The following is a 26,177-nucleotide window of genomic DNA, read 5'->3' as shown; positions in this document are numbered from 1 at the left end:
CACTGTCTCCCCCGAAACTTGTTATCCCTCCATGTTCTCTCTTCTTACCCACAGGCCCACCACCACATCGGCACCGAGCAGGAGTTGGTGTTGCAAGGTTTCACCGCTGGGTGTTTGTTTGTGGAGTTGGAGGGAAGCTGTCATGATGTCACCACCAGACGGCAGACAGGATTTTTCCCCCTCTCGCTCCTTCCAAGCCAAACAGATGAGATCAACTCATATTTCCTGATGTTCCCGTCTCTGTCGCCAGATAGAGCACCACAGCGTCCAGTTTAAAATATGGCACCGATATCTCAGCCCAAAGGCATCAGTATCTGCTCGTCTGCTCATTTACCAGTTGCCATATTTTTTTTAGATGAAAATACAATTTCCCCTGTCAAGGCCCAGGGATCTGCAGAATCTCTTACATTCAGGGATGATGGTGATAAGGCTGCGGCTGTTGTCTGGCTGCTATTAAGAAAAGCTGAATCTTTGAAACTGGAGAAGAACAAGAAGAGGAAGGAAAAAACAACCATAAAAATAGATATTTTGGAGAATGACGCCAACATAAGGATTATTCTGGAATAACTGGAATCATCAGCGGATCAACACAGACTCTTCCAGGAGGTGAAATCTGTGAGTTCAGGAAGCAGACATGTAATCTTGTGGTTGTTTAGTGACATCTACTGGTTTACAGATGTAGGTGGAACTGACTCGATGCATGACACATTCATACAATTGTGTTAAATAGTAAACAGACAAATTCTATGTCCAGAAATGATATTGTCAGTATTATTATTGTCCTATGTTTTAAAATACAAATAGATTTATATTGCCCTCATTTATTCGGCCCCAGCAAATCCCTTTAAAGTTTTTGAGATGGCAACAATATTAGAGCCTCTACTCAACGCACTGCTAATTAAGAAATCAACGTCCTCAATTTGACGACACATGCAAATACAGAAACACGCTGCGAATTTAGAAAACGACAAATTAATATTTCCAGGGGACTAAAAAAAGTGATGCACCTGTAGTTCTTCAGTTTAACGCCTTGTGAAGTTCCATCACCGCTGACATAGCAGACTCTAATAACTTCATCATACAGGTTCATCACTTGTTTGGGTTCCCTGGAAAACATTTCCCTCGTTGTATTTGCATGTGTTGAGCCCTCTGGGCCTCCGTATCACACACTTTATTAATTTTTGTTTTCATTTATGTTGTTTTTCTGTGTATTTTACATTACAATCTGCCTCCCTCAGCATTTACACTCTTATTAAACAGATGAAGCTCACATAACAATAGTATGATGCTAAATTGCACATTTACTTTTGTCCTTTCTATTTATTTGACCATCCTGAATATGATGGTACCCACAGGCTACCGGTCACCATGGTTACTGCTGGAAGCCCCGTGTGGCAGCGGCAGGCGGCCGGCAGGGGGCGCAGCGCCATCGGGTGTCGTGGCTCCGGGAGAACCGGGGGCAGATCGGAGGAGCGGACCCGAGCCTCCGTGGGGCTGCTCAGCTGCGCTCACACCGCCCACTGGTGCCTCCTCCGGGCTTCTCTCTCCACCTCGCCGCGGCTCTTCCTGGAGAACCATGGTGGCTAAGAGCAGGAAACAGACCGGGAGGAGTCCGGCGACCCCGGCTGACCGCGACCGGAACCCGCTCGTGTCGCCCCCCGGTAAAAGCGGCGGCAGGCGGCCGGGCAGGGAGGGCAAAGCGGGCTCTCACCCCAACGGGCTCTCCGGCATCGGACACAAGCTGGGGCTGAGTCCCTCCGCGCTGGGGCGGCTGGGGATCACCCTGCTCCTCGGTAAGTTGTCGGCGCTAGCCCGTTAGCCGCTAAGCTAGCGTCGCCCTCACGTTTATTCCGTAGCATTAGCGCTAAATTAAGTTATCGCCGCCGCGGATCTGCGGGCTAACGTTAGCTCACCGGGGCGATGTAGCTCCGGCAGTTAGCCTCCCGTGGTGGCTGCTGGTTCGAATCCCTTTAAAGTGGCCGCCGCCGCTGCTGCTGGTGCAGCTCCACACGTGTTAACAGGTTTCCTGGTAAAGTTGAAGCTAATGTTGTTGTCTCTCCTCCACCAGTTTGCACCAGAGGAGAAACCATCACAGCAAACTCAAAGTGACATGTTAATGGTTTTTATTTCTGCACAACTCAAAGTTATTTCTCTGTGTCCACAGCTGCTCTGTCTGGGTTCCTGCACTGGTGAGTTCCTCCCTGGGTTCACTGGTTATTACTCCCTGGGTTCACTGGTTATTACTCCATGGGTTCACTGGTCTTTACTCCATAGGTTCACTGGTTATTACTCCCTGGGTTCACTGGTTATTACTCCCTGGGTTCACTGGTTATCACTCCATGGGTTCACTGGTTATTACTCCCTGGGTTCACTGGTTATCACTCCCTGGGTTCACTGGTTATCACTCCCTGGGTTCACTGGTTATTACTCCCTGGGTTCACTGGTTATCACTCCCTGGGTTCACTGGTTATTACTCCCTGGGTTCACTGGTTATCACTCCCTGGGTTCACTGGTTATCACTCCCTGGGTTCACTGGTTATCACTCCCTGGGTTCACTGGTTATTACTCCCTGGGTTCACTGGTTCTTATTCCCTGGGTTCACTCGTTATTACTCCATGACTTCACTGGTTATTACTCCCTGGGTTCACTGGTTCTTATTCCCTGGGTTCACTCGTTATTACTCCATGACTTCACTAGTTCTTATTCCCTGGGTTCACTCGTTATTACTCCATGGGTTCACTTGTTATCACTCCATGGGTTCACTTGTTATTACTCCATGACTTCACTGGTTATTACTCCCTGGGTTCACTGGTTATTACTCCCTGGGTTCACTGGTTATTACTCCATGGGTTCACTTGTTATTACTCCATGACTTCACTGGTTATTACTCCATGGGTTCACTGGTTATTACTCCCTGGGTTCACTAGTTCTTATTCCCTGGGTTCACTCGTTATTACTCCATGGGTTCACTTGTTATTACTCCCTGGGTTCACTGGTTATTACTCCATGACTTCACTGGTTATCACTCCATAGGTTTACTGGTTATTACTCCCTGGGTTCACTCGTTATTACTCCCTGGGTTCACTGGTTATTACTCCCTGGGTTTACTGGTTATTACTCCCTGGGTTCACTGGTTATTACTCCCTGGGTTCACTCGTTATTACTCCCTGGGTTTACTGGTTATTACTCCCTGGGTTTACTGGTTATTACTCCATCGTCCCTGCTTGTGTTTACCTGTGATTTCCCTCTGTTCCTCAGGCACCATCTCTCTCAGCTGTTTGAGAATGACAGACACTTCTCACACCTGTCAAACCTGGAGAAGGAGATGGCTTTCAGGACTGAGATGGTAAAGTATCAAGTTCATTGTTTTATAATTGTCTTTATGAAGAATATTATGAGACTGTGTAATTGCAAGAGCATGATATTTATCTAGAGCTTTTCTAGTCCTGATGACCACTTTCAGTTCAGGGTTCAGTATCTTGCCCGAGGACACTTCGGCTTGCGGACTGTGGAAGAGCTGGGATCACACAGCCGGCCTTCTGGTTTGAGGACGACCGCTCTAACCCCTAAGCCACAGCCCCCCTTTAAAGAGTAGCTTCACATTCTTAGCTCCACCAAGGAGGTTATGTTTTCACCCCTAAAAGATGACCACACGTTTGGTACGGATCAAAGGGCGGATCCAGAAATTTCATATAATTTATCATAACTAGATGTTTTTGACATTCTCACTGATCTCTCATGGAATGATTCCTGCATCTTGATGAAAAAATCGGACATATTTAGGAGACTGATTATTTTCACTGAGCGTGTGAAAGTTAGTGCAGCCTGATTGAATTTTTAGCGGACCCTTGGGCCTTGGTGGCTCTTCTGAGTGTCATTTCAGTTTCAGTGTGGGGGGGGGACAAAACCCCACTTATTCCAGAGTTTATCTGAAGCTCGTGTGATGCTTCAGAAGTCTGAGCTGCAGAACTAAAAGTGGATATCTTCCAAAGTTACAGTCTGTGAAAAACTCCCTCTCCGTCTGCCACAGCTCAGCTTGACAAAGAGCTAATTTGCCTTTAAAAATACTCTTAAGCGCTGTAGATGTCCTCATTATATGTCGTGCTCAGACTGAACTGAAACGTCCTATTAGCGGGTTTCACTTCCATGATCAGATTACAGCAGGATGCATGCATTCTACAAGACGTCGCTGTGTAAGCGTGTGTAACCATTAGAGCCCAAACCATTAAGAGATAAGCCCAAAGACAAATTTATCTACAGGTAATTTCGTCATCAATCATTTTATTTAGGATAAAGCACAAACATTCCTCAGTGGAACACGATGTTTTGGTGGCTGCTCTCAGAGGAAATTATGTGGAGAATGATTCGCTTTATTCTGACATTTGGAACGATAGATTCGATTTAACAAAGAAAGAAACAGGCATTTTATTGATTTAAAACAAGCATCGGTTTTGTTCAACCAGATTGCTCAGCTGGGAACAAAGGGAGTAATGCCAGGTTTCGAAAAGTGGTTTATAAATGAGCGTAGAACAGAGTGATGAGAAACTGTGGATTCTGTGGCTGCAGTTTTAAATCTGGGCCGTGGGTTATTTTCTAAAACCAGGAGCTGGTTTTCTACCAGAATATTGACTTTGACATCATTGTGTCCGTTGCATAAACCGACCGAACGTGTAGAACAAAGTTCAACGAAGGTGAACTGACCTTTGGGTTCGCTTGATGGCAGATTGTGCTTCGAAACAGGGGGAACATTCAGTTCATATGAGACCAAGTGTATCATCTGCACAATCAGAGAAAATCATACGTTCCTCCCACAGCGTTATAAACAATGTGGGACCCGCTCTTCAAATCTGACATCGTCGGCACACGTCTCATTTCTGTGCTGGTCTATCGCTTCCTGTCTCGGACGCTGTAGAGGCCGCCGCACGAGGTCAGAACCGGGCGAAGACCCGTGATTTTAATGTCGCACGTTCTTTAACGGCAGTAGCTGTGTAAAAGCTGCTGATGCTTGACGCGCTCCCCGAGCTTCTCGCCCTTTTTCCGAGATGACACTGAAGGTGACAGTTTAATCGTATGCAAACAGAATATTTCTCTTGCTCGGTTCCCACTGTGTGCGAGCAGATGGGCTGTGTTGCTCCCGCCTGCGTCTCCAGCCTGAGCTGTCTGAGCAGAGTTATATTCAGTCTCTCTGAATCACTCAGTCTCTCGGAGTCTCTCCCTTTCCCCTCCATCACTCGGCCCTGACATTTCTCTTTCTAACAATCCCCACCCAACAATCCTCTCCCTCACATTGAGTTTTATTGAGGTTATGAGTTTAATCTGTCGTTCGTTCTCTCTTTTTGACTCCAGGGTCTGTACTATTCCTATTATAAGACCATCATCGAGGCTCCCTCCTTCCTGGACGGTCTCCACCTGGTCATGAACGATCGGCTGACAGAGTACCCCCTGGTTATCAACACACTGCAGAGATTCAATCTCTACCCAGAGGTAATGTTCCCGTGGTGTTCTTATGATTTGTAGGGTGGAAGCATTACTCAGGATATTCTTCAAAAACTCAGAGGAGAAACATTCTGCTAATTTCAGGTCCATAATTCAAATTTGTGTTATTAAATAGAAAAGGGTTACGTGCTCTAATGTGCAGAAAACGTTCCTCTTTTCAGCCACAAATAAAACATTTGCTTCCGATGGCAAAGCAAATCATCAGAGTAGCTCAAACAAACCCGTTCTTTCTTCTCCTCCTGTCTCATTTAGTAGAGTCTCGTGTAGAAAACATCCAGGTTGTGTTGCAGCTTCTCATTAACTCAATGACAGGCTATAATTAAACACTTCTGTTGTCTGGATCAGGGTTGAAACTAACGACTCAGTTAATGACGCTCTTGTCAGGTTTGTTCGCACTTTGCTTCTTGTGTCTGCACCAGAGATCGTTGGTAAATTTAGTTTTAAAACTGGTTTCACACTGATTTACTTCTGTCCTTCGCTAAAACCAGATCATCACTTTCACCTCAGGGGATCCGTCAGTTCAAAAGTAAACAACTTCTAAGTGTCTCCGCTCCTCAGAGGAATCAGGACAGAAAGGTCCTTTGAGACGTGTTGTTTGAACAGGTTTTTCACCGATTGTCCTTCCTCCCGTCGTCCGTCTCTTCTCCTCAGGTGGTCCTGGCCAGCTGGTACCGCATGTACACCGGTGTAATGGGCTACTTTGGGATTCCCACTAAGATGTGCTGGTCCATCAACAGAGGAGAAGGACTCACGCCTGTGGATAGTTGTGAAGGTACACACTGTCGCCATGGAGCTCCACTCTCTTCTGCACAAACACACACACACACACACACACACACACACACACACACACACACACACACACACACACACACACACACACACAAAATCAATTACAGACAGTAGTATAAGATATCTGCCTCACACAAGCGTAAAGTATCACAGTATTGACCCAGAGCTACGCTGACATTTAAAATACTCACTCTGACTAATTTCTTCACAAGCTTTGATGATTCTCTTCACTCGTGGACAGAAGCAGTTAAAAAGTCTCTGGAGGAGCAGCTCAGAGAAAATGTATAAATTTACACAGAGGGAACTGAACTAAGGAGGAAGCTCAGTGGATTCCGGCTGGAGTCGATACTTCAACTGAAAGAGTTGAACATTTTTTGCTCAATGAAAAGTTCTGCTTCTTAGATTTTGGGGGAAAATGCTTCTTTGCTTTCTTGCAGCGAATCATGAGAGAATTCAAACCACTCTTCATGTCAGTTCACAATTAGGCTGAAGCCAGATGACAATTCGCTTCTCTCAGCTCAACATGACAACTGGAAGTGTAAGAGAAATAACAAATTAATACAGCAAATCCTGGCTGTACAGTGGTTTGTGTACCGGACTGTTGGTCAGGCGTAGTGATGTCGTGGAGTCTTGTTGTAGTTGTGAGGTCCACAGACAATCGGTGGAGTTTTAATACAATAAGTCGGCCAAGAAACTATTTTAAAATGACTATATAAAAGTTTTAGCCATCACATAAGAAAAGCAGCAGATACTCACATTTCCCGAAAGATGAAATTAAGTAATATTTGGAATTTTGGTTGAAAATAAATTGATTATGAGGAATTTTGCCAATTAATAGTCTTTAGATTCATTAACCGACTCGTTATTTTAGTTCTATTGTCAGTAAAAAGGAAAAAAAACAGGTATTAACATAGAAGGTCACATAAAATCATGTCAGGCGTTGTTTGACATTTAGGATCTAAATCACAGCAGAAACAGAACAACAGGTTTAACACTGCGACAGTGAGAGAAACACAATCTGATTATTGTGGCCCCGAGGGCAAGAAAAAACGTGTTTTAACATTTAACGCAGGTGTAGTTGTTTCTTTCCCATATTAGTGAAACAGTTTACAAGCGAAAAACATTTGTCAGCTTTCTTTGTTGAGCTGAAACCTCATGTTTGTTTCATCAGTGAAGTGCAGCCGGGTCAATGTACACAGGTTTGTTCACTTGTGTTTACACGAACATGACACAGGAGCCAACAGTCACAATGACGGAGTGGAGAGATATTTCCAGACGGAGCTTGTTTGTTGGAGCAGGTTTTCACACTTTGTTGTTTTTCTCCAAGTGATTTTCATTCACATCCCGGTGATGAAACAGCTTTTAATAATATCAACACGCTCCCCAGTATCTTGTTAGTCATTACAGCCTCATCAATCTGTTCCGTGTACCTGCTAATTTGTCTGGCGGCGCTGCTGAAAGCAAATTATTCACCGGTGCTGGAAAACCTGCTTTTAGCCACCGGGTAAAAAAAGAATTCAGGAACCAGTGCTTCTGCATCACAACTCAACAACGTGTGATTATTCAGTGTAATATATGGTTCTATCTTCTGTTGTGTGGAAGCTGGTCAAAGGGAACATGTTCTCAGATGTGAAATAAAATCCAGCTCTTTTATGATCCTTTGTGGAAATGATCCTTTCGCCTGAAGTCTTCTTGTTCCACAATGTGTGGCAGCGCTGTGCTTTATGTTTCAGAAGGTATTTGGTTTTATGTGGTGAGTAAGTGCGTTGTTAAACATTAGTAGACCCTCGACAGTAGGTTTTATGTTTAAGTATTTGCATGAAAGGTCTGACAATGTTGATACAGAAAAGCACAAATACTGTATTGTATATTTTACAGACCCACATTTTTATTTATTTTGATCTAAATTGTGTCTGAAAATAAGAAGAAGCAGCAGAAAACCTCAGGGGATCAGGATGTGCGGTTCCTCGTAGGTAAAGCAGAGCGCCGTGAATTTATTATCGCAGCCAGGAGCTTTGCAGAAGTGCTGCTTCTTTCGGGGGCTATTTTTGCACTGACCTAACTTCGTCAAGTTGGAGTTCTCCAAATGAAAACAGCACCCGAGATGCAAGTGGTGCAGTTTGAAAGGAGACGCCATTTCTATACAAATCTCTAAAGAAAACTAAAGGTTCAGGAGGATTTAGAAGTGTTGAGAACATGGACTCACAGTTTCCTCTCTTCTGTGCTGACCAGACGTTTTACAGTTAATCACAAATAATACAAATTGACTAATAACATTTTCATATTCTGTCCAAAACCAAAAGATTTTCTATTTGCGTCAATAAAAAACAGAGAAAAGCTTCAAATTCTCACAATTGAGAAGCAGGATTTTAGTGCATTTTGGTTTTTGGGAGTTCTTCTCTCTTTTTCATATTCAGTAAACCCTGCTTATGAAAAAGGCTCATCCCTCTCTCTCTCTCTTTGTTGGTGTGTGTTGTGCACTTTAGGAATGGGCGATCCGACGTATTTCTACGTGGCCTGTGTGTTCGTGCTGAACGGCCTGATGATGAGCCTGTTCTTCGTTTACGGCGCCTACCTCAGGTAACTCCGCTCGCTCCTGTCACGCTCTGACGCTCGGGAGGAGAGGATGAGTTTTTATGGTCCATCTCACCTGGCAGCTGTCAAACCTAAAGAAAAAATAACCCTTCTGTGGTTTGTCTCCTGGATTTTGACCGATCCGATGAAGGTTGACCTTTCTGAATCCGTCTGCCTCTCTTCTCACTCTCTCCCTCCTAGTGGCAGTCGGCTGGGCGGCGTCGTTACCACCATGTGCTTCTTCTTCAATCACGGCGAAGTGAGTGTGCCGTCCTTGTCCCTCCTTGCGATCACTTTCAGTGAGGCAGGATTTGAATGCTGAAGCTTTGTAGCTCAGCCTCTCTGGGTCTAAGCTTCTGAAATGTGTAAAACTCCGAATTTTTAAAAAAAGGCTCTCGGAGGAGCAGAGGGTGGTTAATGGGAGCTCATTTCATTTCCTCAAAGGGGCTTAGAGTTGTTTTGGGCTGGCACTCGCAGCCCAGTCCCTCCACCCACCTCCTTTTCTCCAGTTTCCAACCAGAACAAATTGTGAGTCTCTATTTCTCCAGATCAATACGCTGACATTTCCACACACTCGGTGTTTTTCAGTCCTGTCAAACATCCTGTTCGCCTCTTTTCATCAGTGGTTTGTGGCATTTCAGCAGCAATCGGAAATTGTCCTATTTTCTTTTGAGGAAGTTAAGGGCTGGTAAAGTGTTCTGAGCTGAGATAATACTGAAGTGGTAAGTGTGGTATTGCATATAAGTAGTGGTGTGAGATTTTATCAGGTGCTAGAGACAAGTTCTCTTTTCACAAACAGTGAAGAATATGAAGCAAGTTTCTCTTAATGCAGAGTCCAATCCAACATGGTTTTTTGGGGGCAGATGATAATTTAGATATTAGTGAGTAAAACTGTTCCATTACTGCTCCACCGGCCAATTTATATATTCTTAGAAATGTAAAATATTCCTAATATGTCGTTATCAAACCCTTTTGACAAAGAAAAGTAGATGAGGCTTGATATTTTACAGCTGAACCATACGTTGTATTATAAATAACTAATAAACACAAATACAAGTTTTCATATCAGGGGGAACATAAACACAGATACAGATATGTCTGCGTCATAAAAGGTTTGTCTGCTCTCTTCAACCTCTTTTCTGTTCTCAACCAAAAACCAGCCACATGTAATTACGTCCTCTTATTAAGTGGCTAAAGAGCAGCTTGGCAACATGAGTAGGACGAGGTGGACAAAACACAGCAGAGAACAGTACAGTTACAAATGAAAAATTGTATTAGGTTTATTTTCGGCATAAACAGTCGAGGCTCTGCTCAGGACTCTACACCGAATACAGGCTTCTGTATCATGCACGTGAACATTTGAACATCTGCATGGAGACGTAATGAAGACAAACAATATGAAGAAGGTTTGGACAAAAACATCTGGCAGATAAATATATGCAAGTGTGTGTGAGAAACATCTACCAGCAGCAGTAAACATCAAATCAGTAAATACATCAGTAAATACATTTTTTCCAAATGGTAGAAAAGTCACATATATCGTAGGTCTTAAATTAGAAGCTCGAAAAACAGTGTGCCACTTCCCAGGGTTAATACAGGAGCTAATAACTGAAGTTATCTGTTGGCTGCAGAGGAAATGCAAATTGGTTTTCATCTTTGCTAAGTGATGTTGTTTTTCCACCCACTGTGATGCTTCAATTAGTTTTTTAACATGTGTTTTTTGTGTTTGTGTTTGTGTGTGTTTGTGTTTGTGTGTGTGTGTGTGTGTGTGTGTGTGTGTTTGTGTGTTTGTAATCAGAGCACTCGTGTGATGTGGACTCCGCCGCTGAGGGAGAGTTTCGCTTACCCCTTCTTAGTCCTGCAGATGCTCCTCCTCACCTACATCCTACGGTAAACTCTCCTCCAGTCTCAAGCATCTGGGATTTACTTACTCTTTTTAAACATTATGGATCTTTATGAATAAAATCAGACGTGTGTAGAGGAATGATATCTATGAGTGTGTATCACTTAATGCAGCTTCATTGAATGTAAGGGGCTGTTGGGCCTCGGTGAAGGTTTGAGCTTCACTGAGTGATATTCTAGTTTAATTCTGTTTGTTTAGTTTTGGTTTTAACCTCAATCAGCGACGGGCCATTACATCTATTGCTCTATAATCTGTATCTAACAATGTTTATATGTTAAACACACACACATATGAATTTTGTTTGAGAATTGCAGCAGCGTCTGTTTTCTCTTTCATCCTCACACCCCGTTGAACTTTAAATGTGTGAAACAACCAGAGCGGTAATGATCAGGAAGCTGTTTCCTTGTGACATTAAAGCAGAACAGGCTCCAGACACATTCTACCCGTTTGCCCTTTGTGTGGTAATTACTGTGCTGAAGCGGAGCGTGCTTCTGTTGTCGGCTAAATTGTGCACAGAAGCAGCCTCTTTGTGGAGCTGAAGTACTTGTCGCAGATTAGTCTCACTGCACTGTCAGCGAGCGGACGCCACCTCGCGTTGTGCGAGCTCAGTCAACAGTCAGCTACCTTCAGTCTAATGGAGAGTGAAGCCTGTGCCGTGGTTTCTCGGTACATAACCAGGTGTTTGCAGTACATTCAAGAGTGAAATTGAAAGTGTGTGTGTGTGTTTTCTCAAGCGTCTTAATGCAGCTCCTCTTATCTTCCATACACACACACACACTCTCACTCTCACCGCTCCATTCCTGTATTTTTTTATCTATTTTCCTCCCTCGTCTCGTCGTGTCTCTTCTCTCCACAGGACACGGAACCTGAGCCGGGCGGCCATGGTCGCTCTCGGCGTCTCCAATGTGTGCTTCATGCTGCCTTGGCAGTTTGCCCAGTTTGTGCTGCTCACTCAGGTAAACAAGGGAGCAGGAGAAACCCAGTGAGAGAGAGAATGTGGTCGGAGAGGAGATTAGAGAGAATAGAGACTTGGAGCGAGAACAGGATTCTGGCAAGGAAGCAAAGGGTTCAGAGGCAGGTGAAGACGGAAGAGGGAGGAGAGGAGGGGACAGAGCGAGAGGTGACATTACGAGAACGCATCGTTTCCATCGTCATTTGATCAAAGCTCTCCCAACATGCATTAGAAAAGGATATATTTAAGATCTGAAGGGGAATATTTGACACAGTTGGAAGGTCAGATTCTCTCAGACAGGCGAGTTAAAGAGAGGAATGATGAGAGCGAGAGCGTAGGCTGGCAGACAGAGCCGGAGAACAAACGGGTCGCTGCTGCCAGCATCTGTGCTCAGCAACAGTTTAGCCCAAGCTGTTGACGGCCCCCTCAGGGCACAGCTGCTGTCAGTGCAGGCGTTTTTAAAAAAGAGGCGACTTATTTAACAGCTGTTCTATCTTTGTTTTATTTTACTATGCTGCTAATTTAACTCGTGAGCCTCATCCACTGTATGTGTAAACCAGCCTGAGGGCAGAAAGCTGAATGTCCACCCTGCACACTCCTCGGTTTGTAAAGATGGACGACACGGTAGTTTCCTAAAAGTGAAGCCAAAACTGTGTGATAACACCTGGTGGCTGGCTCCCTATAGGTCTGCCTTCTCCATGTTAGTAGATGGGACGTGGAACAAACTCAAAAATCACAACAACTCCTTGTCAACACGACAAATGACGTCATTGGCACAAAATGGCAGATCCTGTAATCCTGACACGTCCTCCATCTTTATAAACAGTCTATGTGTCTGTAGTATTATTCCATTCCATTCGTTTTCTGACTCTTATTCAGGTTCAGATTGTAGATTTGAACTCTGCACATATTGGATGTTTTTCTTGCTTATGCTCTCTTATTATTATTGACCCTGTTTTTTGTGTTTTATTTTCAGGTGGCGTCTCTGTTTGCCTCGTACATCCTGGGCTACCTGGGTCCCACCAAGATGCAGTCCATCCTGGTCACTCATATGGTACAGTTCAACTCATCAGAGGGTTTCCTGTGTTTCTTGCAGTGGCACTGAAATAATTAGGAATGCACAAAAACAATAAATTACCAATCTGTGCATGTGAGACGAAAAAAATTTAAATAATCAGAAACATAGCTGCGCGTGGATTCATTTTTGTATCACCGTAAATAAGAAGTCTTTCCAGCCGCCGCGGTCCTCGGAGGTGTAATGTGTTCTGCCTCACTTCTTATCTCACTTGGTTCCTCGGCCGGGAAAGAATTGCACATGAGCCGGGAGGACGACACCAGCAGAGACGGGGATGACTTTTCTTTATTATTAACTGTGCTGCTGAGCGTGCACCGCTGCCTTTTCACCATTAAAGAGAGATGATATGTGGGCGACTCGGACACTGCCAAGGACAGAAGAATATTATGGCTGTGTCGGTGTGTGTGTGCGTTTCCCTCCGGCCGCTCGTCCTTCTCCTGCACATTCTTTCTCCCCTAATCCCTCGGCGTGCCCGGCTGTTAGCCAGGGCCTGTGTGCGCCGCTGATAAGGAGAAAGTCCCTTTGTGGCAAGATGGTAAGATTTGTGTCAGGAGAAGACATACGGTTCTGCATAATTTAGAGAGCTTGGCGACAATGACTTTAGCCTCGCATGTGTGTCTGTGCATGTTCTTAAACACAGAGTACAGACACAAAACCCAGCGTGTGTCCTCTACGACCTACAGCGTCAACGAGCCGGCGCAGGGACACTTGTTCCAGGAGATCTGGACACAACCAATACTTTTATTATCAATTAATCTCTCTGTCATTTGTCTGATTAATTGAATGTTTTAAAATTCGATTATCTGACATTTTTTGGACCCCCTCGATTAATCAAGTACATGAGCAGCATTTATCAATCAATACAATATATTGGTTAACCATTAATTTTCTATGACTAATCAATTAATATATTTATATTTGCCGCCCTACAGACATTAGCCCTTCTCGGTCGCCCCGCTGTCGAGTCTAATACAGAGGGGCGCTTTATTCCTCTCTTCACTGTGGGATTAGGCATCAAAAAGTGAATTTAATGGGATTATTTCCTGCAAGTGGCTGCGTGTTCAAACTTTAATGCACTGGTTTTAAATCTCTGGAGTGTTTCCAGCAACACGGTCGCACGGTCGCAATAAAGACTTATTGTTGACAGTTAATGCGATCTGATTCCCAGACCCCCCCCCTCCTGCTGGAGAGACACAGAGATGTTGTTATTTGCCGGCAGTGAGAATGAAGCTGTGTTTTTTTTGGGGGGGGGGGGGGGGGGGGATCACTGGAAACCTACAGAAGCCAACTGGGCCCCTGAGCCTGATGCCAAGCTTGTGTGTGGAGCATTGTTTCTAATTACACAGACAGATCATGCACATGGAGCTACTGGAAACACTGGTTACCGTCGCTGTGCACAGTCAGACTCAGCTCTGCAGGATTGTGATGAATAACACCTCCTTCTTGTCTCCCCCCCCCCCCCCCCCCCCCCCCCCCCCCCCCCCCCCCCCCCCCCCACAGATCACACTCGGCGTCTGCTTCATCCTGATGTTTGGTAACTCCATGCTGCTCACATCGTTCTACGCCTCCTCACTCGTCTCCATCTGGGTGAGTCTGATCCACTGAACTGTACGAACAAGTGTTGAATGTCCTGAGATGAGATTTACTGACAAGACAGAACAAGTTAGTCCAAAAAATAATAATGAGCACATTTGTACAAGTGAATTCATGACAGGAGGAAATGGGCTTCAGTTGGGAAAAGCAGCGCTGGTTCTGAACCCGCCTGTTTGGAATCAGCTGTTTGTTCGGCCTGTGGTGATGCTGGTTGCAGTTTTCTTTCTGAAACTGTAAAAGTGTCCTGCAGTAGTTGAGCTGTAGTAAGTAAAGACCTGCTGCTGGACTCAGTCCTCAGAACCTAAAGTGAAGACCTGCTGCTGGACTCAGTCCTCAGAACCTAAAGTAAAGACCTGCTGCTGGACTCAGTCCTCAGAACCTAAAGTGAAGACCTGCTGCTGGACTCAGTCCTCAGAACCTAAAGTGAAGACCTGCTGCTGGACTCAGTCCTCAGAACCTAAAGTAAAGACCTGCTGCTGGACTCAGTCCTCAGAACCTAAAGTGAAGACCTGCTGCTGGACTCAGTCCTCAGAACCTAAAGTAAAGACCTGCTGCTGGACTCAGTCCTCAGAACCTAAAGTAAAGATCTGCTGCTGGACTCAGTCCTCAGAACCTAAAGTAAAGACCTGCTGCTGGACTCAGTCCTCAGAACCTAAAGTAAAGACCTGCTGCTGGACTCAGTCCTCAGAACCTAAAGTAAAGACCTGCTGCTGGACAGAACCTGAAGCCACTGCTGCTGGACAAACAGCCGATGACCTGACTATTCAACGTTCGGTGAAGCTCAGCTCGCAGAACCACGAGCTGGAGAATCACTTCCCATCGTGTTGTTGTCATCGACAATGTCACATGATGAGTGTGAAGACAATAAGATGATGATTATTTATTTAATAGATATGATCGAGAAGATGTATATATACTGTTTTATAACATTTCTGGAGTTTTACTTTGTGCCTTACTGATTTTGTTTTCCAGGCCATCATTGCACTGAGGGATCAATTTGCTAAGGTTTTCAAACCTGGCATCATCATCATGGTACGTAGGATTCACTGCTGCCTTGATTCTACTCCACTTACTGTACTTTTCATATTTGTCTATGATGATTGGTATTCTTATAATATTTTTATATTTGTATACTGTGAAAGGGAAAACAATGAAAGATAATTAATGAACACAAATGTCCTGAGAGAATATGTTAAACATCTTTACTAAATACTCACTTGTGCCTTCAATTTATCATTGAATTGATTATGTCTGTTACTTCTCAAGGCTCTTTCTGTGTATTATTACTCTACATCTGCATTGAATTTCACATTCAAAACTAGAGGTCAGATAATTGACGAGGCTGAATTTGCTCTGAGCTTCACTGGCTTGTTCCCAACCTGACTCCAGGTTCCTGTTTGAGTGTGTGTTTGTGTGTTTGTGTGTTCAACCTGTCAGTGTGTGTGTCTTCTCTTCCTCCTCAGGTCATGCAGGGTCTGGCGTGGGTCGGCTCCACCGTTCTGCTCAAGTTCATGTTGTCCACAATCCTCGGTGCCTCTGACGACGTAAGTGACAGAAACTTTAAAGTAACTTTACACTGAATCCACTTTGTTCGTGCCTCAGAGCTGGAGACAGCAACAGCCACAGGTAAAATGTTTTCAGGTTGTCCGTCATATTTGTTTAGCATGTATTAAAATCATCTGGTTTTCTTTTGCAGGCTCACATCAGTGGACTGATCAAGTCTAAGTTCACCAGCTACAAGGACTTCCACACTCTGATGTACACGTGTGCTGCAGAATTTGACTTCATGGAGTTGGAGGTGAGGTTCGCTTTGACCAAAATCGAGCTCCTCTTCAGAGTAACACGTTTATCTTCTTTGAGTCAAAGCTGCAGGAAGCGCTGATAACGAAAGAGCTGTGTACGCCGCGTCCTTGTTTGCTGATAAAATGCCAGTCTCAGCTGGTCTGTTGTGAAAATCTTGCCAAACTTAAGCTTTCAAAATGTCACAGTCTCCCGTGAAGATAAAAAGATGTACCTGCTGTTTTGAATCAGAGAGCATGGAGAGAATCAGATCTGTGCTCTGAATTTAAACTTCACGACAAAGCCGTGGTCTCGTACTCTCTCACCAAACCTCACTAGTTTAACCTTACATCAATATTCTGATATTTACCTGATAACGACAATACTCTGAATAAGACGCTGCCGTGTAAACAACATTTTTCTGATTACCAGAACCCAAATGAGGTCATAAGCCTTCTTTTTTTTAAATTCTATTGGGAACAGCTGATGTTGTGGAAGCTATGTTGACTAAGCTCTGTATCATGTCAACAGGAGTATGAATGGAATTCTGTATCAGCAAATCATATAAAAATCATAATTGGAGTAATGTCTTTTTAATAACAAGGTTAATAGTCAGATTATTGATGTCCATGTCTCCGTCTTTCTCTCCCCTTCAGACGCCTCTTCGTTACCTCAAGACGTTCCTGCTTCCCCTCAACATGCTGGTGGTTGCTCTCATTGCCGTGAGGGTGAGTCCTCCCAAAGGTTTTTGGACCATATGTCAGAAATGGACGAAGACTTTGGTTCATTTTAGAAGCAGAAGAACGAATCTGACGAGAAGTTTGTGTGTTAACTGCAGAACGTCTGGTTTCAAAGCGTCCTGAGGACATTAAAGGGAGAGAAGATGTGTGAGCTGATCTCCAGCAGGGTTATCTTTTACTGAAACTCTGCAGAAAAACGAAATATAAATCTTCGGAGAAGTCAGAGCAGTGTGCTTGTAACCTGACAGACCAGAACAGGGGCAAAAAAAATGATTTTTACATCCCTGTCAGACGCTTGTAAAGTTTAATTGCTCTGAGAAATAATTGAAGCCGAAACATACGAGTGTCTAATGTTCAGATAAGGCTGAGAACACATACCTCCACAGAGGCTAATGCTCCATCCCGCCACGTTCAAGCAGTGGTTCCTGTTAAATTTTTAATAACACAGGAGATCTCTTGGAGTTTTGCTCTGTTGCTGCATCCTAGTATAGCATCCTCTTTGCGTTTGCATGTGCACCCCCCTACTGTCATAGATGCAACGAACTCTGTGGGAAACACTGCAAAGAAAGTGCAAAAACATATTCCTGGTTCCGCAGTAAACAGCCTCGTTGGCGGAGGTGATAAAAAATATATACTAGAACATGTGAAAGATGGGAAAAGGCGACACAAAATAACGTAAAAACCTAAAAATAACATCTCTCCTTTATAAAATCTGTGTGAAATAAGAGTCAGAAGAGTCTTCTTCATAGTGTTTGTAGTTTTTAGTCTTACAGATTACCGTGCATACATTTCAACCGCAGAGTGCAACTGCTGAATCTAGAATATGGGTTATGTTTGTCTTACTTGTTGTCTTAGTGCATGTTTATGCTTTTTAGAAAGCAAGTACAGGTACAGATTTATTCCCTGCACCTATTTACATCAGTGAGGAAAGGCTCAATGACAGAAAGACCTCTGTGTATTACAGTTTAGTTCAAACTACATCCTTCAAAGTGACTGTTCTGTTGAATCAGTGCCACGTTAAACAGCTTCAATTAAAACTGAACACTGACTCACGAAGGTAAGATCTCCTGCTGAGTATGTAGGTGAGTAGGATTTGGATTAGGCTGCTTCATTTCCCGCCAGATGAACCTAATAAACTGCCGGCGTACAGACTGTATGTTAGAGGGGGGGGGGGGGGGACAAACTGCATGTAGTCTAATCCCATCATGCCTTGCCCACGCTAAGCTAAGAATACACGAGTCAATTTGACAAACAATGGCTGCCAGTACAGGAGCCGGCTGCTAGAAAGAGGCGTTTTTTATTCCAACAGTTTGACAACTTGTCCTTTTTTAGACGTGCCAGGATGTCGTCCGGTTCCTGAGGGGGGGCGGCGGGAAGGCGTCAGGCAAGAGCGACGATGTCGACGAAGCCGCCGGGTGAGTGACGCGATGATTTACAATAAATTACCAACGGAATGAAAATCGTGAAATAGGAAGGTGCGCAAACATGTGGTATTGTAGCTGAGTTTATATATTTCTGTCTCTTCTGGGTTGCAGGTCTGAAATTTCTGCAAAAGGAGAGGTGAGAAAAAAAACTTGTTTTCACATCCTCTGTTATTGTGAAGTTCTTGGCGACACCTCGGTGTGAACTTTCTGCCATTTTTAACCCGTTGTTCCACTTCTCTAAACCGATTTTGTATTTCATTAGATTCTGTCAGTGCATTTGCATCTGCTCAGTTACCACCGCCCTAAGTGGTTTTCAGCCCTTTTCTCATTACTAAGAAATGAAAGGCAGCTTCTCTTCTGCTATGAAATCTCACTGTGCCGCCTTTTGTTCAGCTGCTTCATGTCATTTTCTCTAATATCCCTCCCAGGGCAGGGGAACGTTCAGATGTTCCTCCACCAGTGTGTGTGTGTGTGTGTGTGTGTGTGTGTGTGTGTGTGTGTGTGTGTGTGTGTGTGTGTGTGTGTGTGTGTGTGTGTGTGTGTGTGTGTGTGTGTGTGTGTGTGTGTGTGTGTGTGTGTGTGTGTGTGTGTGTGTGTGTGTGTGTGTGTGTGCGTTCCGAAGCTTCCTGAGTTTCCCAGATAATTGCTTTAATGTTTCTGTGGCTCGATGAGAAACTCTCCAGGGGGCGTTCTCACTGCTCACAGGAGGAACTGTGTTAAAAGCATCACGCACATGTCATTATACACAGCTTGTTCAGAAAAGCTTTTAGATCCACTTGAGAAAGCTTCTCTTATAATTTCATTGTCGGCTTTTAAAACATTACGAGTTGAAACGATTCAGAATGCAAAATGCATATAAATGCAGCCTACGTAGCGCGGTGTTAAGATTCACAGTTTAGCAACAAACTAATGTGACGGTGAAGCTTTTGCATTTTGCGTCAGTGAACTGCTCTTCCTCAATCCAGGTTTCAAAGATTTCTTCATGTTACATCACATCAACGGTTTGATGTCGTAATCACGTGTTTTCTTTATTTTCTTTGAAAACATTGGGTCAGGCAGAGAGAGAGTGCATTTCAGGGATTTGAAGAGAGAATTTGAGAATTCATATTTAATTTTGCCCACTGGTTGTTTGAATTTCAAAAAACCTTGTTATTGAATCATATGCGTAAATTTGTCTTACATACTTATTTACTTACATACGTATTTTAGCAGGACTTTAGGAGATGATGAAATCAGTTTTCACAACTCATGGTGACGTCCTTAAATAGCTTTCTTTGTCAGATGAACAATTTCCAACCCAAATATATAATTTTTAATGTTTGCAGTAATGTAAAATTACATTGAAGAAATGTGAATCTAGATGTCTTCTCAGATGTCTTGGTTGGAGTTTTGTTTTTGGTCTTTGTTTAACTGTTGTGTTCAAAGTTTCTGGTAGATTTTTGTATTTTAAAAAGATCTGTCTTATGTTATTCTCCCTGTTATTTCTCTGTTATTGCCTCTGTTATTTTCTCTGCACCTTCTTGCCACCTCTGACGACTGACTGTCTGTGGACGTGTCGCCCTCCAGCTGGTGTACCACAGTCTGCAGCTGCTGGCGTTCGGCGTCCTGGCCGTCCTCATCATGCGTCTGAAGCTCTTCCTGACACCTCACATGTGCATCATGGCCTCGCTCATCTGTTCCAAACAGGTGCGTCTCTCACCTCGTAGAAAGTGACCCCTGGAAAACACTGTTTGACGTGTAACCGGAGAGGACCCCTCTGTGTCCCCGTGTCAGGTGTTCGGCTGGATCGGGGAGAGGTTTAAGCACCAGGTCGTGGTGTTTGCTGTCATGGCTGCCATGGCCGTACAGGGAGTGGCCAACCTGCAGGCCCAGTGGGGGATCATCGGAGAGTTCAGCAACCTGCCGCAGGAGGAGCTGCTGGACTGGATCCAGGACAACACCCGTCCTGGTAGGTTTTCTTTCTCTCGTATTAAAGATACAGGTAGAGGTGAGTGTCATATCATCATCACACATGATGCACGGTGGAAAGCATTTACAGAAAACAGCAAATAATGATTGTCACCACAGAACCGTGACGAGGAAGGAGCTACACAAAAGAGCAGTTTACAGCTCGGTCGGTTTTATGTGAAGTTCTGGTGTGATTCACAAATCTCCCTTTTTCTTTGTCAATGGGAATGAGCTCTGTGAAACTGTCTCATAGAACCCGAGAGTCACCTCCCGTCAACACTAATGACTGTCAATCACAAACTTTAGGAGACACTCAGGGGGAAGTGGTGTCCCTCGTTTGAACCTAAACCAGGAAGTAGAGATAATACAACAGGATAGAAGTGAAAGTTCAGCAACTGGTGACAAAGCTGATTAAAGGACACCTGTTAAATTTAGTGTTTTTCTGTGACACAGATTCCGTGTTTGCGGGAGCGATGCCCACCATGGCCAGTGTGAAGCTGTCCACAGGTCGTCCCATCGTCAACCATCCCCACTATGAAGACGCTGGTCTGAGGTCAGTGGAGTTTGCGTTAGAGAAACAGAAACAACCTGTATTTCACCCTGAAGGAGTCCTGGTTAATATGCAGCACAGACAGAACCACAAGTTAATGCTGCCCAGATTCAATCTTAAAATCCAATGAAGAAATAATTGGATAATTTCCTTGAAGAATAACTGTTCATCTACAATGCTTCATATAATAAGTACATTTAAATATGAAATAATCTAAAAATATTAAGTCTGAGATATGGGACCATTTTCTCACTCTTAGATCTGTAATATTTCACTTTTCATGATTCGTCTTCTGCGTAAAAGTCCTTCCTCTGGTTCATAGTAGTGTTAATCTGTTTTGTTCTCGCAGGGAAAGAACCAAGCTGGTTTACTCCATGTACAGCCGCATGTCCGGAGAAACCGTGAAGAGGAATCTGATGCAGCTGGGAGTGGACTTCTTCGTCCTGGAGGATTCCTGGTGCACCAGGCGAACCAGGTACCACGACACCGGCAGTGATTCTGGTGCTTCTATCCAGAGAGAACGCCAAAGAGGAAACATGAAGTAGTCTAAGGAGAAATAGTTTATTTTCCTGATTAACTCTTTCCTCTCTCTTCATCCAGGCCTGGATGCAGCATGCCAGAGATCTGGGACGTCGAGGATACTGAAAATGTTGGTAAAATTCCCCTCTGCACCCACATCTCCAAGAACTCACGACCCCACTTCACCACAGTCTTTTCCAACGACATTTACAAAGTTCTCAAAGTCCCCAAAGTCACCAAAGAGCTCAGATAACGCTGTCGGACGAACTGATCCAGCTCCAAACTTCTTCTTTCCACCTCTTCTACCCTTCTGGTTTTTTTGTCAGTCACTGCCGTTGCTGCTTTTTACTTCAAAAAACTCAAACCCCCCCACAGTTCCCCTTTTATCGGAGAGAGCTGTGATTCACTGAGCGGTGGACTGATAACAGGTCGGATTTGCCTAAATGATCATGATTGACCTAGTGCTTCTCAGTATTAGTTTCTGCTGCAGCTTTGTCATCCAGAGACGTTCCCGTAATGCTCCAGTTGGTGCCCAAGTAAAAGCCAACGGGTGTTAAAGCTCTTTTGCTTTAGTTCTGTTACACACTCATTTATTTTTAAGAGATGCTGTTCAAACATCATTGTTTTGTTTTGTCACTCAAAGCAACACTATGTAACTTTTATAACGTTTAATCAGCCCCTTGATTCATTGACTGTGAACAAGGAGAAAGTTTTCCTCCTTCACTCCCTGAACATCTGTTCTCTGTGACTCTGGTGAGTGGGTTCGATCTCCTGTGAGAAGAACTGACTGAGAGTCACAGCTGCAACCGTCACAATCAGCTCCAGGTGAAGAGTGAAGCTGAACTGAGATCAGTTAAAAACAGAGTTTATCTCCAATATTCAGCAGGAAACTTAAAAAATATGAAGAATTCTAAGCAGAGTTTGGTGCCGACATTCCTGGTTCAGGAAGCAGAGGATCACGGGTAATATCCACCGTTCAGTTTCTCTTTTCGTGAAAACCACTTCATCGCTCGGACCAGAGCCCAGCAGAATCAGTCCCCTCGTGTGGCTGCAGGTGGCGCTGTTGCTCAGTAAAAGTTACCTAGTGTTGCTTTAAGAAGGACCTCTTGTCTCGCAGGACCAACCGATGATGTCCACATACTGTGAAGCAATACCCTTTGCAAACTTTGACAGAAGCTTCTATTGTTATGCACAGTGTTAAACTCTGAAAAGATTTTCAGTTTCCTTTCTATAATTTATTTGTGTGAATATTTTTATGCAAATTTCAACATGTTGAGACGTTTTTTTTCTTCCGACGCAAACAGTGTTTTAAGAGTCAAGTGAAACAGGTGAAAATTCGATTCAAGCTTTTCTTTTTGTGCTCGTTACTCAGCATTGGTTCGAAGTTCATTTCACTCAAGAACTTTTTTAGCAGACGCTAAGTTCTTAATTCAGTCATAAACTGGCATAAAGAGTTTTTATGGCAAGAAAATCCAGTGGTTTTACGTTAACTCTGCCCTGTACCGACCTTTTTGTAAATACCCAAACAGCTGTTTTGTACAATACTGATGTTTGGCCTTTAAAAGGTTCTTTGTGTTTCTTGAATAATTGTTAATTGCCAAAGGAAGTTTTGTTATCAATGGCGGGTATTATATTCTGGGCACTGTAGCAGATGAACGATGTGCATTTTGAGAACCATCAGTGTGTGAGTTCTGTAACAGCCAATCCAAACTACTTTACTGTAGCAGTGACTTGATGTAAATGGTAGCAGTTGTTGTCTCCTTTCGCTGGTTTGGACTCTGATAATGATTCTTCAGTATTTTAAGAAAATATGGCTTTGTTACAGTTTGACTAGAAGATGAATGCTACTCATGCCTGTGTGTTGGATATGAAGCTAGAGCCAGAAGGCTATCAGCTTAGCTTAGCATAAAGATTGGAAAAGGGGGAAACAGTTCGCTTGGTGCTGTCCACAGGTTTAAAATTAAACCTCTAATTCTCCCTGATTTACATGTTCTATCTCGTTTGTTTAATCTGGTTTCACACAAATCAACGTGTGATCACTGAGAAGCGTAAAAAATACTTCCGATTCATTGTGGGTCAGAGGTAATTGCCTTTTTCCTTTCTTTCATGTGCGTGTAATCAGGCCTGTCGGGTTTGGACAGAGAATTGGGGCCCGAGCGGCGCAGTAGTCAGAGTTCAGCTGTTTTCCTCTGCTAAGCTCACCACACACTGGCTGCAGCTTCATGTTCAGTGGTTTTAATGCAGATGAGAGATGGATGTCAATCTTCTCATTTTACTCTTAGCAAGAAAACAAATGAGCGTATACAGAATGTGTCCTTTGTGTGCAGCCTGAAGGTTTTATCGTGTTGAAAAGAGGATTTGAAAGTGTGCTTTACTCCCACTTTAGGTCAAATCAGTGGCTGCATAGCTGCATTTTGTATTGATGGTTTGTTATAATCAGACTCCCTGAACAATTTAAAATGCAGTCACTCGTCTGTATTTGTTTTGTTTCCTCTCCTGTGAACTGACTTTTCTCGGCCCTCAAAGCTTGGTGCCATATTTCAGAGGGAGAGTAGCAGATGTGGAGCTTTACAGAACACAGGATCTTTTTTATATCACAACTCCGTGAGGGCACAGAATGAGACGTAGTTCCTCGTTTGGGGAAATAAAACTCATTTGCCCAGCGTTAGATATAAAGATTGATATCACTCAGGCCTGGACATGAAAAAACGAAGCTGCAGCCAACAGTGGTGGTAACTGAGATTAGCATTAGCATTGTCCTTCACAGTAGTTGGAGTATTTCAGAGTTTAATTTCTTTAAAAAAGTCTTATGTACGAGTTTGTAACTGGTTGGAATCATTTCGGTACGACACTGTATAGATGGTTTTATTGATGAAGCATCAGAGTGAGATGACAGAACAAATGAAATGAGTGAAACTACACTTTTAAAACAAAACAAACCTTTATTCACATTTCAGAAAGAGCTTCTCAGTGAGCGGCTGAACAAACCAGTTAGTCTTTTAGATGTTGAGCATTTGATTTCAGATCAGTTTCTTTGTGTAAAGCTCATATGAGAACTGATGATTTGAACTGATGTAGAAGTGATCTCGTGAGTCAAGAGCCCATTGTTCAGGAGTGGGGCCGCGCGTGTCACACTTCCAGAAACACTTTGACGTAAGTAGTTGATTCCTGTTGTGTTTCAGATGTCTTTTATAATATTTGTCTATTTTGTCTGTATTTTAAAAAAAATAAAAATATTTGCATCAACAGCTTCTTGGTCTTAAATGGATATAAATATGTTTTGCTCCACTGAAGGAGAAGATGATTCAAGCGATGGTGATGAGAGCATCATATTCAAGAAGGACCAGTCAAATATGAGCTGTAGCCATTACAGCCGGTGGATGAACTGGTGCTGGTGGAGAGCCGAGGGAACTCAGGCTGATTAAATGAATCTGTAGAGAGCTGGTTAAGCCTTTTGTTTAAAGCTAACACTTCAACTAAGTTTGTATTATCTGTATCAACTTCAAACTTTGCATATTGCTATCTTGAGTTTATTAACTACGCTAAATTGATCTTTTTTCACATCACTACATTGAAAATAACACAAACTTTTTTGGTAGTTTAACTTTTAAGGCTGTACGTACAGTGAAAATTTAAATTACTGCTTTCTCCCATGAGCGCTGGTGTTGCAGAAACTGTAAATATGGATTCCTCTACAGCCTGAAGGAACTGAAGCGTGAGGCCGACCTGGTGATCCCTGTTCTTTGGTTGTCAGCTTCAGAGCCGAGGAGGAGTCGGTGTAAACCTGCTCCACCTCCTGGCCTCGAGTGGAACGAGACACACACTCTCATCTGAGTCTGGTATCAGCTTTTCAATCGCTCCTTTGAGCAAAAGTTCAGTTCGCTCAAGGCTGAACAGGCGTGAAAAGAAAACATCAGCCGCTAACAAAGCTGCACAGTGTAACCACAGGGTGGCACAATCCTGCCCCCCCCACAAAGAAACACAAGCTTTCCCTTTACTGCTGCAGCATGATGGATAAATTAAAGGGATTCAGTTGTTTTTTTTTCAGGAAAGTAACATGACAAATATTTTAGATAATGTATGTATTGAAATAGCAGCTAGCCGAGTTCAACACAAGCTATAAGAAGTGACTTAATTTATTAATTGCAGATTTTGTTAGCGAGGCTTGGGAAAGGAAGAAAAATGTTTGGCTCAAGATCAAGCTGTAAAATAATTGACTTTACTTTTGGTGTCTTATAAAACCCTGAGAGTTGGCAACTTCAGAGTGCAAGGAAATAAAGAAAATTATCATTATATAGGGGAGATTTATTAATAATAATAATAATAATGATAATGTGAGCCAGATGGATGGATGGATAGATAGATCCCAAACTGGGGAATTTCTGATCATTATATTTATGCAATATTCATTAATCTGTGCAATAAAATGGTTCATGTGAAATCCCGTCACTGTACATATACTTGTTTTTACACTATATTAGTTTTTATTCCATTCATATTTTTCTACATTTGTTTACATTATCCTTACACTTAAGTATTGCATGTTACTTATTATCACTCTTGCTGCTGTAGTATTGAAAACTCCCCCATTGTGGGACTAATACAGGATTATCTTATCTTATCTAATTGTTTATTGACTATATCGTCTAAATATTTTAATGCTAATAATGGTAATTTTTGAGAGAAAATTTGACATTTGTTTAATACACTGATGTTTAATGGAAATGAATGAATGAGAAACTTAAACTACAAAAAGGCTGCTAATAAGAAAATAAATAAATGACTTAGAATAAAAACTATATTGAAGAATAAATCAATACAAAGTCTTCATGC

The 26,177-nt window shown here is 43.2% G+C and overlaps 1 protein-coding gene and 1 long non-coding RNA gene across 2 annotated transcripts; one reads left to right on the top strand and one right to left on the bottom strand.

The window, feature by feature from the left end:
* Positions 1-355: 355 nt before the first annotated feature.
* Positions 356-1,460, bottom strand: LOC117777028. Its single transcript, XR_004616532.1, has 2 exons — positions 1,354-1,460; positions 356-477 (listed from the first exon to the last, which is right to left on the bottom strand). It is a non-coding gene; the product is annotated as an uncharacterized LOC117777028 (long non-coding RNA).
* Positions 1,328-24,231, top strand: dpy19l1l (dpy-19-like 1, like (H. sapiens)). The gene is made up of 22 exons (XM_034611471.1): positions 1,328-1,793; positions 2,165-2,189; positions 3,259-3,346; positions 5,347-5,484; positions 6,148-6,268; positions 8,775-8,868; positions 9,064-9,121; positions 10,661-10,752; positions 11,622-11,721; positions 12,694-12,771; positions 14,293-14,379; positions 15,358-15,417; positions 15,849-15,929; positions 16,082-16,183; positions 16,821-16,892; positions 18,237-18,319; positions 18,440-18,464; positions 19,895-20,014; positions 20,102-20,276; positions 20,729-20,828; positions 21,175-21,300; positions 21,426-24,231. Exons 1-22 carry the CDS (start codon positions 1,340-1,342, stop codon positions 21,595-21,597), a joined length of 2,451 nt encoding a protein of 816 aa, XP_034467362.1. The 5' UTR covers positions 1,328-1,339; the 3' UTR covers positions 21,598-24,231.
* The last annotated feature ends 1,946 nt before the right edge of the window (positions 24,232-26,177 follow it).

This window comes from Hippoglossus hippoglossus, chromosome 16 (genome assembly GCF_009819705.1).
Source record: "Hippoglossus hippoglossus isolate fHipHip1 chromosome 16, fHipHip1.pri, whole genome shotgun sequence".
In the NCBI taxonomy this organism is placed as follows: Eukaryota; Metazoa; Chordata; class Actinopteri; order Pleuronectiformes; family Pleuronectidae; genus Hippoglossus; species Hippoglossus hippoglossus.
This window is presented reverse-complemented; position numbering and strand designations above follow the sequence as displayed.